A 15,343-nucleotide genomic window follows, 5' to 3' on the forward strand; every position below is an offset into this window, starting at 1 on the left:
ACCTGATCAAATGTTTCATGTCCTCTTTAAAAAGCCCATATCGGGATATAACAACATCAATTTGATAGTGCTTACTAAGATCTATTCATGACTTGCACGGAATGTTTGTTTTTGTTGTGGGGGCCATCTTGAAGCCTAAACGCAGCACCCAGTTGCCCTACCTGTGTTTACAATGTAAGTCTATGCAAAGACTGTTCAAAACCATGCCCTCTTTGAACTAACTACTCTTTCATACTTTAAGCTACCTGTAGACACTCCATTCTTACTTTAAAACAGGTCACCACTTTTATTATTTTAGTACTCTTATTCAGCTTTTTGCTACCTTTTGTACTATTTGATAACACAATTTAAAGTTTTCCTACTTTTCTCTACTTTTTTCAACCTTTATAATGGGAGCTTATAGAGCCTAGCTAGAACAGTGATTTCATAATTCACTCTAGCTGACTGTACAAGCTGCACTTTTGACTAAATCACAGTAGAAAAAATGGCCTTCCTCAGTGGCTTCCTCAGTGTCACAACACTGAGGAAGGCCTGCTGCCGAAATGTTTGTTGCTGTGTTCCTGCCCTACCCAGACTAAGGTATTCAATCCTGCGTATGAGGGGCGGCTTTAGCTCAGGAGGTAGAGCGGGTCGGCCAATGACGCAAGGGTTGGCGGTTCGATCCCCGCTCCCTCCCAGCTGCTGTCGTTGTGTCCTTGGGCAAGACACTTAACCCTCCTTGCCTCGTATGATTGGTATGAATGTAGACATGAATGATGGTGGTCGGAGGGGCCGTTGAGCGCCGATGTGTGGCTGCCACGCTTTCGAACCACCGGTACGAATGGTGTGAACGAATAATGATTCTGTGAAGCGCTTTGAGCACTTGGAAAGGCGCTATATAAATCCAATCATTATTATTATTATTATTATTATAATCCATAAAAGGACATTTTGTGTGCTGGCTTTTTTCTACTGTGACTTGATATTGCGTGTGCCCTGCACCGGAGCTGTATATTTTTTAGAGTGTGCTCGCTGTTCACTTTTTCCACTGCACTTTTTACTAAATTCACACAATTAAAGCTGTGACAGTTGATACAATTTTAAGATGACCTACATAATTATAATGTCAAACCCTTCAGCTACTTCTGCTCTCACTCACAATGTAAAAATAGAAGCAATGTGATGTATAGTTTTTGAGATATTGACGTTTGTTTGACACTAGTGTTCCAATCTATTTCCAATTGTGCAGAAAATACAGCTCATAAAGATGGCAGCCAACAACAACAAAACATTGGGTTCGCACAACGCAAGTCATGAATACTATGGATTTACTATTTATTCTCTATCCACCTTATTTTTGAATGCCCCGCATAATAGGGTGACTTGATTGTTGCAGCTTGCGCAGAAATGAGCAAGCTGCAACAAGTGTTGCTTGTGTTGCTTGTCACAATAAATAAGACTGGTTTGATGACTTATTTGAGGGAATGTAATAATTGTATCTATCACATCCGCTATTTCTGTTGCTCTTTGAGCAACTGGATATTTATCGATGAGATTTTTGCCAAACTGGACCTGATTTGCTCCGTTCGCCTGCAGCTTTGAAACATTACAGACGGGTGTCAAGCTGTCAGCAATGTAACGGGGGGCGTAACACCGGAAGAAGCACCCATAGGCATCATGGTTAGGGTTAGGGTTAACCCTAACCCTAACCCTAAGCACCCATAGGCATCATGGCAGCTAGAAATAAGGTGGATAAAGGTTTATGTCAGCCTAAAAGGTGGTGAATAAAAGGCAAATAAAAAGGTGGTTGTGTTAATAAATAAATAAATTGGTGTTAGTGTTTCCCCTCCCTTATCTACAGCCTAACATAGGAAAGGGTTTGCGTCTCTCCCTTTTCTCATACATAGACTCCTATTGGTTGTCTTTATGCCTCCCCCACCGATTCAGTATGACACCAGGTTGTCTTTATGCCTCCCCCACCGATTCAGTGTGACACCAGGTTGTCTTTATGCCTCCCCCACCGATTCAGTGTGACACCAGGTTGTCTTTATGCCTCCCCCACCGATTCAGTGTGACACCAGGTTGTCTTTATGCCTCCCCCACAGATTCAGTGTGACACCAGCAAATTGGTCAAGACATTGTGTCTCTCCCATCGTTCTCGGTGTAGCGCTGCATTTTCCTGTTGATTGTTGTGTGATGCGTTCAATATGCTCTCGTTCAATAAGCAGCACTTTTAATGGACAGTGCGTAGCGCCCGTCCATTTCCTCATTGTTATTTTGATTGGACAGCAGCATCTAGTGGAGAGTGATGGAAGAGATGAGAGGGAGGGGGCGGGGGATGACACAGGCAATGCAGATTGGATCTCACAATATCACAACAAGCATCAGATGCACCATCAGGTCAGCGACGTTACGCTATGACTCAATCTTAATGTAATAGCCTTGTCCCATAGAGCCAGTGCCATGCTTTCCACACTCCTTTTAACCACCTCTCTCTCTGCAGATGGTGCTCTGTAACCCTCAACAGATGCTAATTAACTTAGCGAGAACTATGATTACAGCGGCAGGAAATGGATTATTACTGGCTGCGCGCCGCACCCTATACCCCATTAATAATACCCAGTGCATTAAAGACACCCTATACCCCATTAATACCCAGTGCATTAAAGACGGAACCTGACCCTATACCCCATTATTAATACCCAGTGCATTAAAGCACCCTATACCCCATTAATACCCAGTGCATTAAAGACACCCTATACCCCATTAATACCCAGTGCATTAAAGACACCCTATACCCCATTAATACCCAGTGCATTAAAGACACCCTATACCCCATTAATACCCAGTGCATTAAAGACACCCTATACCCCATTAATACCCAGTGCATTAAAGACACCCTATACCCCATTAATACCCAGTGCATTAAAGATGGAACCTCACCCTATACCCCATTAATACCCAGTGCATTAAAGACGGAACCTGGCCTGCTGACAACTGAGATGGTGTCTGTCATCACCCATATTACACAGGAACGCAAGTGGGTTTAGTGCTTTCACTATAAACGTGTTCTCTCTGACCTCTATTCAGAAGATACTCAGTTACGCTTTGTGTTGATGTGAATTCCCCTAAATTATTCTTTGCCCTTTTAAGTATATAAAGCCATTTGTGGACTAAACATATTTATTCTCACTCAGCAGCCTCTGGGTCACTCAAGGTCAATTTCTAGTAACTCTCAAACTCGATGAATCTCAAAGCCAAGCAAGTAGTGGGCCGCTCTCTGCAGTTTGGGGAGATGTGTGAGACAATGTTCTTAATACATGAGATTTGATTTATTGTTATTTTTTTAGAATAGTGAGGAACTGTCCATGCCGACTGAATAAAGCATGAGGAACTCCAAGCCCAGTGGTGTCAGATCTTTTCAGCCAAGTCCTCAGTCAGGAGGTTGATGCAGAGGTAGGTTATTTTAGAGAGATAGAGATTTATGGTGAGAGGGTATTTTTCCTTTGTGGAAATGTATGCAGATTTAATGCAAATCTGCATTGTGTTTGAAAGCACTTTGACCATGTCTGCAGGTTCCTTTCATCTGTGGCTTTATTATCTCTATTCTTCTCTAAATTCATTTGTATTGTGGATATCATTTCTTTATGTGAATTTATGCTCCTAAAGCAGACAAGATTTAGCTCTTATTGTCTTATTGTAGAAGTTAGTGTAGAAATTGTGCCCCCATCCCCAGAATCTTGCCTTGCATGAGGCACCTGCAGCCTGCACCTGGTGCCTGCACCTGGTGCCTGCACCTGGGGCCTGCACCTGGGGCCTGCAGCCTGCACCTGAGGCTTGCACCTGGGGCCTGCACCTGGGGCCTTCACCTGGGGCCTGCAGCCTGCACCTGAGGCTTGCACCTGGGGCCTGCACCTGGGGCCTGCACCTGGTGCCTACACCTGGGGCCTGCACCTGGGGCTTGCACCTGGTGCCTGCACCTGGTACCTGCACCTGGGGCTTGTACCTGGTGCCTGCACCTGGGGCTTGCACCTGGGGCCTGCACCTGGTGCCTGCACCTGGGGCTTGCACCTGGGGCCTGCACCTGGGGCCTGCACCTGGTGCCTGCACCTGGGGCTTGCACCTGGTGCCTGCACCTGGGGCTTGCACCTGGGGCCTGCACCTGGTGCCTGCACCTGGGGCTTGTACCTGGTGCCTGCACCTGGGGCTTGCACCTGGGGCCTGCACCTGGGGCCTGCACCTGGAGGCCCGCCCCTGCGCTCTGGTAGTTTCAAAATGAGAATGCTTACAGGTTAAACAATAACTACTACTAACTACTAACTACTAACTAATCTCCTTCATGCTTGAATGATGCACATACGTAAAGAAGAGGAAAGAAGATTGCACACTTCTCTCTTTCTTTTTTTATATTTTATTTTCAATGTTTTATAGAACAATATACCCAATATAACAATATATGTTTTATAGAACAAGACAAACAGGCTCAGACACAGGAAAAGAAAGGAAAGAAAAAATATATACATACATCATTGACATCCAACATTACAACATGGTGCTACCAGCCGCATAAGGTGCTTATGTGCTTGTAAGAGATAGTGTGCATGGGATCCCACGCAAGGGGTCCATGAGAAACCAGCCAGGCGAGCCAGCCGTCACCCCTGACCTCAGTCACTTGTCATTTGGCCCATTTCCACCGCTGGTATAGAGAGGCAAAGCCAACGTCACTTCCTGCTTCAGCACTGTACCAGAGATTTTCTTCCACAATTTATAGTTTTGTAAAATGCCTATAAAAATAGTTTTACTTGGTCAAACCAAACGGTTCAGCTATATTTAGAATCGGGAGAGACCATAGAACATTTCACTCTGACCAAAACTTAAAAACAACAACATCGAAAAAATATTTTCTTTAAACCCGCATTTTTTACATTTTGGTCCCAGTGAAATGTTATGCAGTCTCTCCTGTTTCTAAATATATCTGAACAGTTTGGTTTGAACAAGTCCCTCTCTTTCAATTTGCTGCCCATGTTAGCTCGTTCCACCGTGCGCTGTCCTGAGGGATCGGCCCCGGCCAGGTCTACAGACAGCTGCTAACCTTTCAGTGTTGCTTCACCACCCTGTGTAAAGAACAATCAGTGCTTATCAGCGTGGAGCTAACAGGCCGATGCTAATTTAGCATCGTGCAGAGAGAGAGAATGAGGCCGTCGCGGGCTCTCACTCCAAATGCCTGACATCTACCACAGACAAAACTTTCATATGGTTGAAAAGCATTTCATTTGTATTGCCTTCCTCCTCTGTATCTACTTCAATCTGGGTTATAGGTTACTTTGGAAATATATCCATTACAGTTAGCCTACTAGCATAATGGATACACCATTTCCTGCAATTTTACATACTAGATATTTTTGTATTAGGTTTGTATACTGTGATGCTTGATTCTCAGTGCTACATTAGCACCCAAGATCCACTTCAAACTTGGGGAGTGTGCTGCTGGGAACCCCACGTAATGCAGTGCCAAATTCCATGCAATTCGACATAGCGCCACCTACATCTACTGGCAACACAAAAAGCGGTTTATCTCGAGAACCGTTCATCTGATCGACTTCAAACTTAGCGGGCGTGCTGCTGGGAAGCCGAGGAACTGAGGTGAATTTCATGCAATTCATGACTTTCATGACGTATGTCCATGACTGTGTCCGATCGAGTTCAAACTGGGAACAGGCACTGCACTATATACTGTACAGTATACTGTATATATACAACAATTTCTGTTTCTTTTTTTCTTTGGTCGTCATGGCAACCCATTACCGTAAGTTTTTTGTGAGTTTGGGTCCCAGGGAGACACACAATTTATCTTTTGGGTCTCAAGATGAAAAAGTTTGGGAACCCCTGTGCTAGCATAAAACAGGATTGATCGATCTATCTGGTCTGTCCATCTAATTGGGCCTGTCTCCCTCCCCAGCACGGATTGTGCGGAGCCGTCAGTGGTGTGAGATGGCTCCCTGCCTGGAGGGCGAAGTCTGCGGCCTCCTGTTCAACCGCTCCGGGTGGACCTGCACCAGAGGCAGCGGGCGCATCAAGACCGTCACGGTAAGGCACAAGCCACAGCGCTGACATACAGTATGCTGTTTGGTGGACCTGCAGCTAGGCCTGTCGCGGTTATCTCATCACCGTGGTAACGTGGTTATCACATCACCGTGGTAACGTGGTTATCTCATCACCGTGGTAACGTGGTTATCTCATCACCGTGGTAACGTGGTTATCTCATCACCGTGGTAACGTGGTTATCACATCACCGTGGTAACGTGGTTATCACATCACCGTGGTAACGTGGTTATCTCATCGCCGTGGTAACGTGGTTATCTCATCACCGTGGTAACGTGGTTATCACATCACCGTGGTAACGTGGTTATCACATCACCGTGGTAACGTGGTTATCACATCACCGTGGTAACGTGGTTATCTCATCACCGTGGTAACGTGGTTATCACATCACCGTGGTAACGTGGTTATCACATCACTGTGGTAACGTGGTTATCACATCACCGTGGTAACGTGGTTATCTCATCGCCGTGGTAACGTGGTTATCACATCACCGTGGTAACGTGGTTATCACATCACCGTGGTAACGTGGTTATCACATCACCGTGGTAACGTGGTTATCACATCACCGTGGTAACGTGGTTATCACATCACCGTGGTAACGTGGTTATCACATCACCGTGGTAACGTGGTTATCACATCACTGTGGTAACGTGGTTATCACATCACCGTGGTAACGTGGTTATCACATCACCGTGGTAACGTGGTTATCACATCACTGTGGTAACGTGGTTATCACATCACCGTGGTAATGTGGTTATCACATCACCGTGGTAACGTGGTTATCTCATCACCGTGGTAACGTGGTTATCACATCACCGTGGTAACGTGGTTATCACATCACTGTGGTAACGTGGTTATCTCATCACCGTGGTAACGTGGTTATCACATCACCGTGGTAACGTGGTTATCTCATCACCGTGGTAACGTGGTTACACACTCATGTCTTGCCCACCGCAGACTCAGGCTGATATTGTATTGCATCACCACATGCAAATGAGTAATTCACGAGTAATTGATTAGAATTGCGACTGTGCTGATACAAGGACCAAGCAACACAAACAATAGCCTCTTAACTGACAAAGAAACCTACTCTCCAGTTGGCTTGAAAGTGTTGGTAGCAGGGAAAGACAATAGCCTCTTAACTGACAAAGAAACCTACTCTCCAGTTGGCTTGAAAGTGTTGGTAGCAGGGAAAGTCGTGTAGATAAAAGTCACTCTGGAACAACAACAGTGAATGCAGTCGGGTCGGGGGAACCACAAGCGTGATTTAGTGCAGGTAAAAAGCGCTGGTATGACGAGGTGAACCAAAACACTTCCCACAAATACATCCAACAAGTTGCATTACATTACATTACATTACGTCATTTAGCAGACGCTTTTCTCCAAAGCGACTTACAATATCACAATTTGTCAACGGTATAGAAAACCACTATGCAACACAATCAATGACAGCTAAGATATTTTGATAGACTAGCACCATGTAGGAAGTAGTTTGAGAAGGAATAAGTAACATGTAGCATTAGTATTTTTTTTTTCTTTTTTTTAAGATGTTAGTTCAAGAAGGGCCAAGGTGTAGCCTGAAAAGGTGAGTTTTTAGTCTCCGCCTAAAGATTGGCAGTGATTCGGCCGTTCTGACCGAAGGGGGGAGCTCATTCCACCATTGAGGGGCCAGGGACGAGAAGAGTCGCGATCGGGACGGGCGACTTTTGAGCCCACGTAGCGGTGGAGGAGGAGGCGATCTGGACGGGTGGAGGAGCAGAGGGAGCGATGAGAAGTTTGGAACTTGACCATAGATTGCAGATAGGAAGGGGCTGACATGTGGACTGCCCTGTAGGCCAGTACCAGTGTCTTGAATTTGATGCGAGCCGAGATGGGAAGCCAGTGAAGGTCCCGGAAGAGGGGAGTGACATGAGAGAATTTGGGTTGGTTGAATACCAGACGGGCTGCAGCGTTCTGGATGAGCTGAAGCGGACGGATGGCTGCAGCAGGTAGCCCAGCCAGAAGAACATTGCAGTAGTCCAGGCGAGAGATGACAAGTGCCTGGACCAGGAGTTGTGTTGCTTCCCTTGTGAGAAACGGACGGATTTTGCGGATGTTGTACAGGGAGAACCTACAGGAGCGGGCAGTTGCTGCGATGTAGGCTGAGTTGGACAGCTGATTGTCAAGGATCACTCCAAGGTTCTTAGCTGTTTGAGAGGGAAACACAGTAGTGTTGTCAATGGAGATGGAAAGGTCAGTGAGGGGACAGTCTTGAGTCTTTCCCGGGGAGGAAGAGTAGCTCTGTCTTACCAAGATTCAGCTTGAGATGGTGGGCAGACATCCAAGCACCAATGTCTTTGAGGCATGCAGCGATACGTGCCTCGATGTGGGTGTCTGAGGGGGGGAAAGAGAGGTAGAGCTGAGTGTCGTCAGCATAGCAGTGATAAGAAAAGTCATGAGATGAGCTTCTCTTATCCTACGAAAGTTGCCTTTCGTAGGCTTTGATCAGTCAATGAGAAGAGCCTGACACAGTCTCTCCACACACTCCTCTCTCCACTGCACACACTCCTCTCTCCACACACTCCTCTCTCCACTGCACACACTCCTCTCTCCACACACTCCTCTCTCCACACACACTCCTCTCTCCACACACTCCTCTCTCCACTGCACACACTCCTCTCTCCACACACTCCTCTCTCCACTGCACACACTCCTCTCTCCACACACACACTCCTCTCTCCACACACTCCTCTCTCCACTGCACACACTCCTCTCTCCACACACTCCTCTCTCCACACACACTCCTCTCTCCACACACTCCTCTCTCCACACACTCCTCTCTCCACACACTCCTCTCTCCACTGCACACACTCCTCTCTCCACACACACACTCCTCTCTCCACACACTCCTTGGGAGAGTTGCCAAGAGCTCTGGTATCAGAATCACTATCGGTATGGGAGTTGGATCGCAGCTGAAAGAAGTGGATCGGTGCATCTCTAGAGACCTCAAGCTCAGAGATGAGCTCCAAGTGTTTAAGCAATTAGCAAAGCGCTTATTGGTGTGTTTCTCTCTCCACCCCTATCTTTCAATCTCGCTCATCCTCGTGCCAGCGGTAGATTAATACGTCTGCGATGTCTTTGGATTTCGGTCTTGTAAACAGCGTGGGCAGTGAGCAGCGCTCTGTGCTCAGCTTGTAAACAGCGTGGGCAGTGAGCAGCGCTCTGTGCTCAGCTTGTAAACAGCGTGGGCAGTGAGCAGCGCTCTGTGCTCAGCTTGTAAACAGCGTGGGCATTGAGCACCACTCTGTGCTCGGCTTGTAAACAGCGTGGGCAGTGAGCAGCGCTCTGTGCTCAGCTTGTAAACAGCGTGGGCAGTGAGCAGCGCTCTGTGCTCAGCTTGTAAACAGCGTGGGCAGTGAGCAGCGCTCTGTGCTCGGCTTGTAAACAGCGTGGGCAGTGAGCAGCGCTCTGTGCTCGGCTTGTAAACAGCGTGGGCAGTGAGCAGCGCTCTGTGCTCAGCTTGTAAACAGCGTGGGCAGTGAGCAGCGCTCTGTGCTCGGCTTGTAAACAGCGTGGGCAGTGAGCAGCGCTCTGTGCTCGGCTTGGCAGGCGAGCTGAGCAAACTCACCTCGTTACCCTTTTAATTAGTCGGAGCAGTTAATAGTGCCGACCGCTTCTGCCACCTCAGCACTCTGCTGCTACTTCAACAATCCCTCCAATCGATGGCTAAGAGTTGGCCTGAGACACAGAGGAGAGGAGAGGAGAGGAGAGGAGAGGAGAGGAGAGGAGGGGGGCACCACGTTATGGGAGCAGCTCAGGTACAGAGAGGAGAGGAGAGGAGGGGGGCACCACGTTATGGGAGCAGCTCAGGTACAGAGAGGAGAGGAGAGGAGGGGGGCACCACGTTATGGGAGCAGCTCAGGTACAGAGTGGAGAGCAGAGCAGAGGAGAGGAGGGGGCACCACGTTATGGGAGCAGGTGCACTCGTCAGAATCGACCGTCTCAAATTATGGACAGAGTCAGTGTGATGTTGCCTGTTGTTTTTTGGACTCCCGTTTTGAAGCCTAGTGTGGCCGTTGCCATCTTGGGTTTCTTGTTCAGCTCATGGAAAATGGCAAAAGACCAGGGCTTTCCCAGCGACCTGTCAATCATGCCCAAAACATAGTCTTTTCTATCATCTATTTTACTATTCACCTTATTCTTTGCCCACACATGGACGCTTCCGCATTACGTCATTTCGTAATAGTATTTCCGTTTTGACTTGCCAAAAACCCCACAGGCAAGATGGCCGCCCACACTCCTCTCCTAAACTGGCAGAATTACTCCCCCATAAACGAACATATCTTGGCCAATAAGTATGTAACATACAAAATAAAACAACCCGTAATATCTTAATTTTATGTAGAATGCAGAGGACATGTTTAGTTAAACTTGCATTCCAGGAATATTGTGCTCTAAAGATGACGTTAGTGGCTCGAGACTGTTTCGTCCTGAAACCCACACGTTTTGCGCCAGCGTAACCTATGTGGGATTCGGAATAACGCATCCGAGATAGAAAATGTTATGAATATAGCCACGTTATAAACAACAAACTAACGCTGGTGATCCGTATGGAAACAGTGTTACTCGAAATGGTTAAAAGTTATATCAATTTGGTCATTCAGTGGCATTTTACTGCCATATAACATAACTAACTAGTGGCTAATATTAGCCACAGTAGGCAACTAGCGCTGAACCGGAAGAACAAATACGTTTGCGTCGAACGCGGAAGAGAGAAAAAGTGGGCGTGGTGAATAAGGTGAATAAATGGGTGAGTTATATAAGCCGCAGCGACCTGTCAATCATGCCCAAAAAAAAAAAGCCAAGGGTTTACTATTGTGCCCTTATAGACCTTATTCGATTGACGTAACTCACGTACGGGCACGCCCACGCAGCTCTCAAGTGACAGCCTATGTAAGAGCAGCGTTTATAGGAAGCTAGCCGCTGTCAGCATTACCTGTATCGTTCCTGTTGTGTTCGGATGGTGACCTGTGTTAAACATGGCTGTAGTAATGACAGCAATAAAGACTGTCTCTATCTCTACCGTCCACAGACGTGAAGGGAGCGAGACTGAGGATACGTCAGCAGCACAGGAGATAGAGAGAGAGACAGCTGAAACTCCTGAGACAGCTCCTCACAGCAAAGTCTGTTCACCTCATTTTTTCTTTTGTTTATTATTACAGGCATTAACGGCAGCATACAAACAACAACTGTGTTTTTTTTTATTGCTGTCATGATCACTATCGCTATTTTGTAATGGAACAGAAAGGACAATAAGGCTGTTACTAGTTGTCAGCTGCAGTGCTGTGCGTGCAGGAGAGTATGTCAACAATATGGTGCCGTCCAGGGTTAGCGAATAAGGTCTATAAGCTCTTATCGCTTCCAACCCTTAAGCGCCCTCCAGGCCTGTTTTCTCTTCTTGTTTTGATTTCCAGATGCAGTGGAAGAACTTAGCATTTAGATGACCTGCTGCCAGAGAGCTGTGAGGGATCACTGCCTCCTCGGAGGGGCTGTGCTTTCGTGAGGCTGGTTCGGCGGGACAGACAGATCCAACAGATCGCAGAGCAACAGGCAGGGCAGCAGAATACCAAGTTAGCCTGGCTGCTGCTGCTGCAGAAAAAGCCTGACACAGCCCAGAGAGAGGAGAGGGGAGAGGAGAAGAGAAGAGGGGAGGAGAATAGAGAGGGGAGGGGAGAGGAGAGGAGAGAAGAGGAGACAGGGGAGGGGAGAGGAGAAGAGAGAAGGGAGAGGGGAGAGAAGAGAAAAGAGGGGGGAGAGAAGAGGGGAGATGAGAGAAGAGAGGGGAGAGGAAAGGAGAAGAGAGAAGAGGAGAGAGGGGAGGGGAGGGGAGAGGAGAGAGAAGGGAGAGGGGAGGGGAGAGAAAAGAGGGGGGAGAGAAGAGAAAAGAGGGAGGAGAGAAGAGGAGAGAGGGGAGGGGAGAGGAGAGAAGAGAGAAGGGAGAGGGGAGAGAAGAGAAAAGAGGGGGGAGAGAAGAGAAAAGAGGGAGGAGAGAAGAGGAGAGAGGGGAGAGGAGAGAAGAGAGAAAGGAGAGGGGAGAGAAGAGAAAAGAGGGGGGAGAGAAGAGGGGAGATGAGAGAAGAGAGGGGAGAGGAAAGGAGAAAAGAGAAGAGGAGAGAGGGGAGGGGAGGGGAGAGGAGAGAGAGGGGAGGGGAGAGAAAAGAGGGAGGAGAGAAGAGGAGAGAAGGGAGAGGGGAGAGAAGAGAAAAGAGGGGGGAGAGAAGAGAAAAGAGGGGGGAGAGAAGAGAAAAGAGGGAGGAGAGAAGAGGAGAGAGGGGAGAGGAGAGAAGAGAGAAGAGGGGGGAGAGAAGAGAGGGGAGAGGAGAGGGGAGGAGAGGAGAGAAGAGAAGAGGGGAGAAAAGAGAGGAGAGAGGAGAGGCTGCTGAGAATGCCAATGTGCTTCCCAGACAGCCGTCTCGCCTGGGCTACTCTGATTGGCTAAACAGACCATTAGCTTCCTGATTATGATTAGCCGAGTCATCATCTATAAAGTGGCTGGTTCACTAATATGAAGAAGCCCAGGGAGCTGTTGTCTTCCTCCAGTCAACCAGCTACTGTACTTTAACACTATTCACCTTATTCCTGGACCTACGTTTCCCATGATTCTTAGTGGTTGCTGGTTGTCGACTTCCTGTTAAAAAAAGATTCACTCGCAAGGAGGTGCGCGCCGCTGTCAAAGAGTTTGGCTTATTTTAGCTGATATGGCTAAAAATAGTATGTGGTTGCATAGCGGCAGCTTTTGTTTTGAAGGCTAAACGTCCAAACCGGAACTCTTATTATTTGGTCATTGAACAGAGCTTTAGCGGTCTCTCTCTTTCAAGATTCAAGATATTGTCACTCCGTTGTACAATTATGCATGTTAGAAATTATTGTGCTGGGGGGCTCCATTACAAGACATAGGTAGGTACAAAGTCACAACAATTATTATGATTATTTTCAGTCTCTTTCTCTATGAACGGTCCTGGGCGGAAACAGGCAACCAGCAGCTGGAAACCGAGAGGGAGGGTGTCATGGAAGCGCCCACGGTCTCACCAGGAAACTCGTGAATACAGTAGAGTACAGTACAGTATAGATATTATACTTACAGTATACAGTAGAGTACAGTATAGCTACTGTACTTACAGTATACAGTAGAGTACAGTACAGTATAGCTATTATACTTACAGTATACAGTAGAGTACAGTACAGTATAGCTATTGTACTTACAGTATACAGTAGAGTACAGTATAGCTACTGTACTTACAGTATACAGTAGAGTACAGTACAGTATAGCTATTGTACTTACAGTATACAGTAGAGTACAGTATAGCTACTGTACTTACAGTATACAGTAGAGTACAGTACAGTATAGCTACTGTACTTACAGTATACAGTAGAGTACAGTACAGTATAGCTACTGTACTTACAGTATACAGTAGAGTACAGTATAGCTACTGTACTTACAGTATACAGTACAGTACAGTATAGCTACTGTACTTACAGTATACAGTAGAGTACAGTATAGCATTCATATATGACACGTCAATTGGCAGTGTACTGTATTGTACACATACAGCCAAGTATCCCATAATGCAAAAAATAATAATAATAATAATAATAATCCATAATGCAATTCTTACCTGCAGGCAAGGAGAGCTGTAAAGCTGAAAACTTTGTCTATGAGCATGTTTAAGCTGTTTATGAATGTTAATATGACACTTTATGAAGTTGTAATCATTTTACTAGACAGACGTAACAATGTAGATTCACGTTATGAAGTCAGTTGATCAAAATAATATGGAATCTGGAAATCGAATTTTTGAAAACCACCGACCAACCATCTCAGCTGATGCAACCCGTCCAGACTGCTCCTCAGGTGGACAACAGAGATCAGCATACCTGACTGCTCCTCAGGTGGACAACAGAGATCAGCATACCTGACTGCTCCTCAGGTGGACAACAGAGATCAGCGTACCGGGGAAATGATGATGTGATGATTCCCTAATGTCTCCACAAGAGAACAAAGTAACCGTCCACTTCCATCGTCTGGCCTCATTATATAGATGAGAGCGGTGCCATCTGTGCTTTAAGGCAGACATGCTGCTCCACGTCCAAGGCCAATGTTCTGAGGGAAACAGCCTGACTGTTTGCTTCAATCATGGGAAAGACATTGAAGGCTGCTTATCTGACGCTGACCATCTCCTCTCTGCTCCTCTGACACTGACCCTCTCCTCTCTGCTCCTCTGACACTGACCCTCTCTTCCTCTCCTCCTCTGACACTGACCATCTCCTCCTCTGACACTGACCCTCTCCTCCTCTGACACGGACCCTCTCCTCTCTCCTCCTCTGACACTGACCATCTCCTCTCTGCTCCTCTGACACTGACCCTCTCCTCCTCTGACACTGACCATCTCCTCTCTGCTCCTCTGACACTGACCCTCTCCTCCTCTGACACTGACCCTCTCCTCCTCTGACACTGACCATCTCCTCTCTGATCCTCTGACACTGACCCTCTCCTCTCTGCTCCTCTGACACTGACCCTCTCCTCTCTGCTCCTCTGACACTGACCCTCTCCTCTCTGTTCCTCTGACACTGACCATCTCCTCCTCCTCTGACACTGACCCTCTCCTCCTCTGACACTGACCCTCTCCTCCTCTGACACTGACCATCTCCTCTCTGCTCCTCTGACACTGACCCTCTCCTCCTCTGACACTGACCATCTCCTCTCTGATCCTCTGACACTGACCATCTCCTCTCTGCTCCTCTGACACTGACCCTCTCCTCTCTGTTCCTCTGACACTGACCCTCTCCTCCTCTGACACTGACCATCTCCTCCTCCTCTGACACTGACCATCTCCTCTCTGCTCCTCTGACACTGACCCTCTCCTCCTCTCCTCCTCTGACACTGACCATCTCCTCCTCTCCTCCTCTGACACTGACCCTCTCCTCTCTGCTCCTCTGACACTGACCCTCTCCTCTCTGTTGCAGCCTTTGCCAAAGGAGCCATCGTAGAAAACGCAGGAAAACAGGTGAGTAGCTGAGTTTGTTTCATTACATATTGTATTCTGTGCAACACTGAACACTGAATGTTGTAGAATGCAATGCAGTGTTCGAAAGAAGAAATAATGCGGTGAAATGTGAGTCACATGGCTCACCGCACTGCGGTCGAGCTGCAGGGCCAGCTCGGTGAGGCCGCTAGCGAGCCTAGGAATCGAGCGCTGCCTAGTGCTTTCAAAATCACTTTCTA

At 47.3% G+C, this 15,343-nt stretch overlaps 1 protein-coding gene across 1 annotated transcript in view; it reads left to right on the top strand.

Moving 5' to 3' along the window:
* The window catches only part of tafa5l (TAFA chemokine like family member 5, like), a gene marked incomplete at both ends in the record, with an annotated part of 30,052 nt that extends 14,944 nt beyond the window's left edge, over positions 1-15,108 (top strand). The window contains 2 exons of the mRNA XM_083639176.1: positions 5,939-6,066; positions 15,085-15,108. Of these exons, the coding sequence (XP_083495302.1) occupies positions 5,939-6,066; positions 15,085-15,108 (152 nt within the window). The remainder of the gene's footprint in view (positions 1-5,938; positions 6,067-15,084) is intronic.
* Positions 15,109-15,343: the final 235 nt, after the last annotated feature.

The sequence above is a fragment of the Poromitra crassiceps genome, assembly GCF_964638095.1.
Source record: "Poromitra crassiceps genome assembly, chromosome: 6".
Lineage (NCBI taxonomy): Eukaryota > Metazoa > Chordata > Actinopteri > Beryciformes > Melamphaidae > Poromitra > Poromitra crassiceps.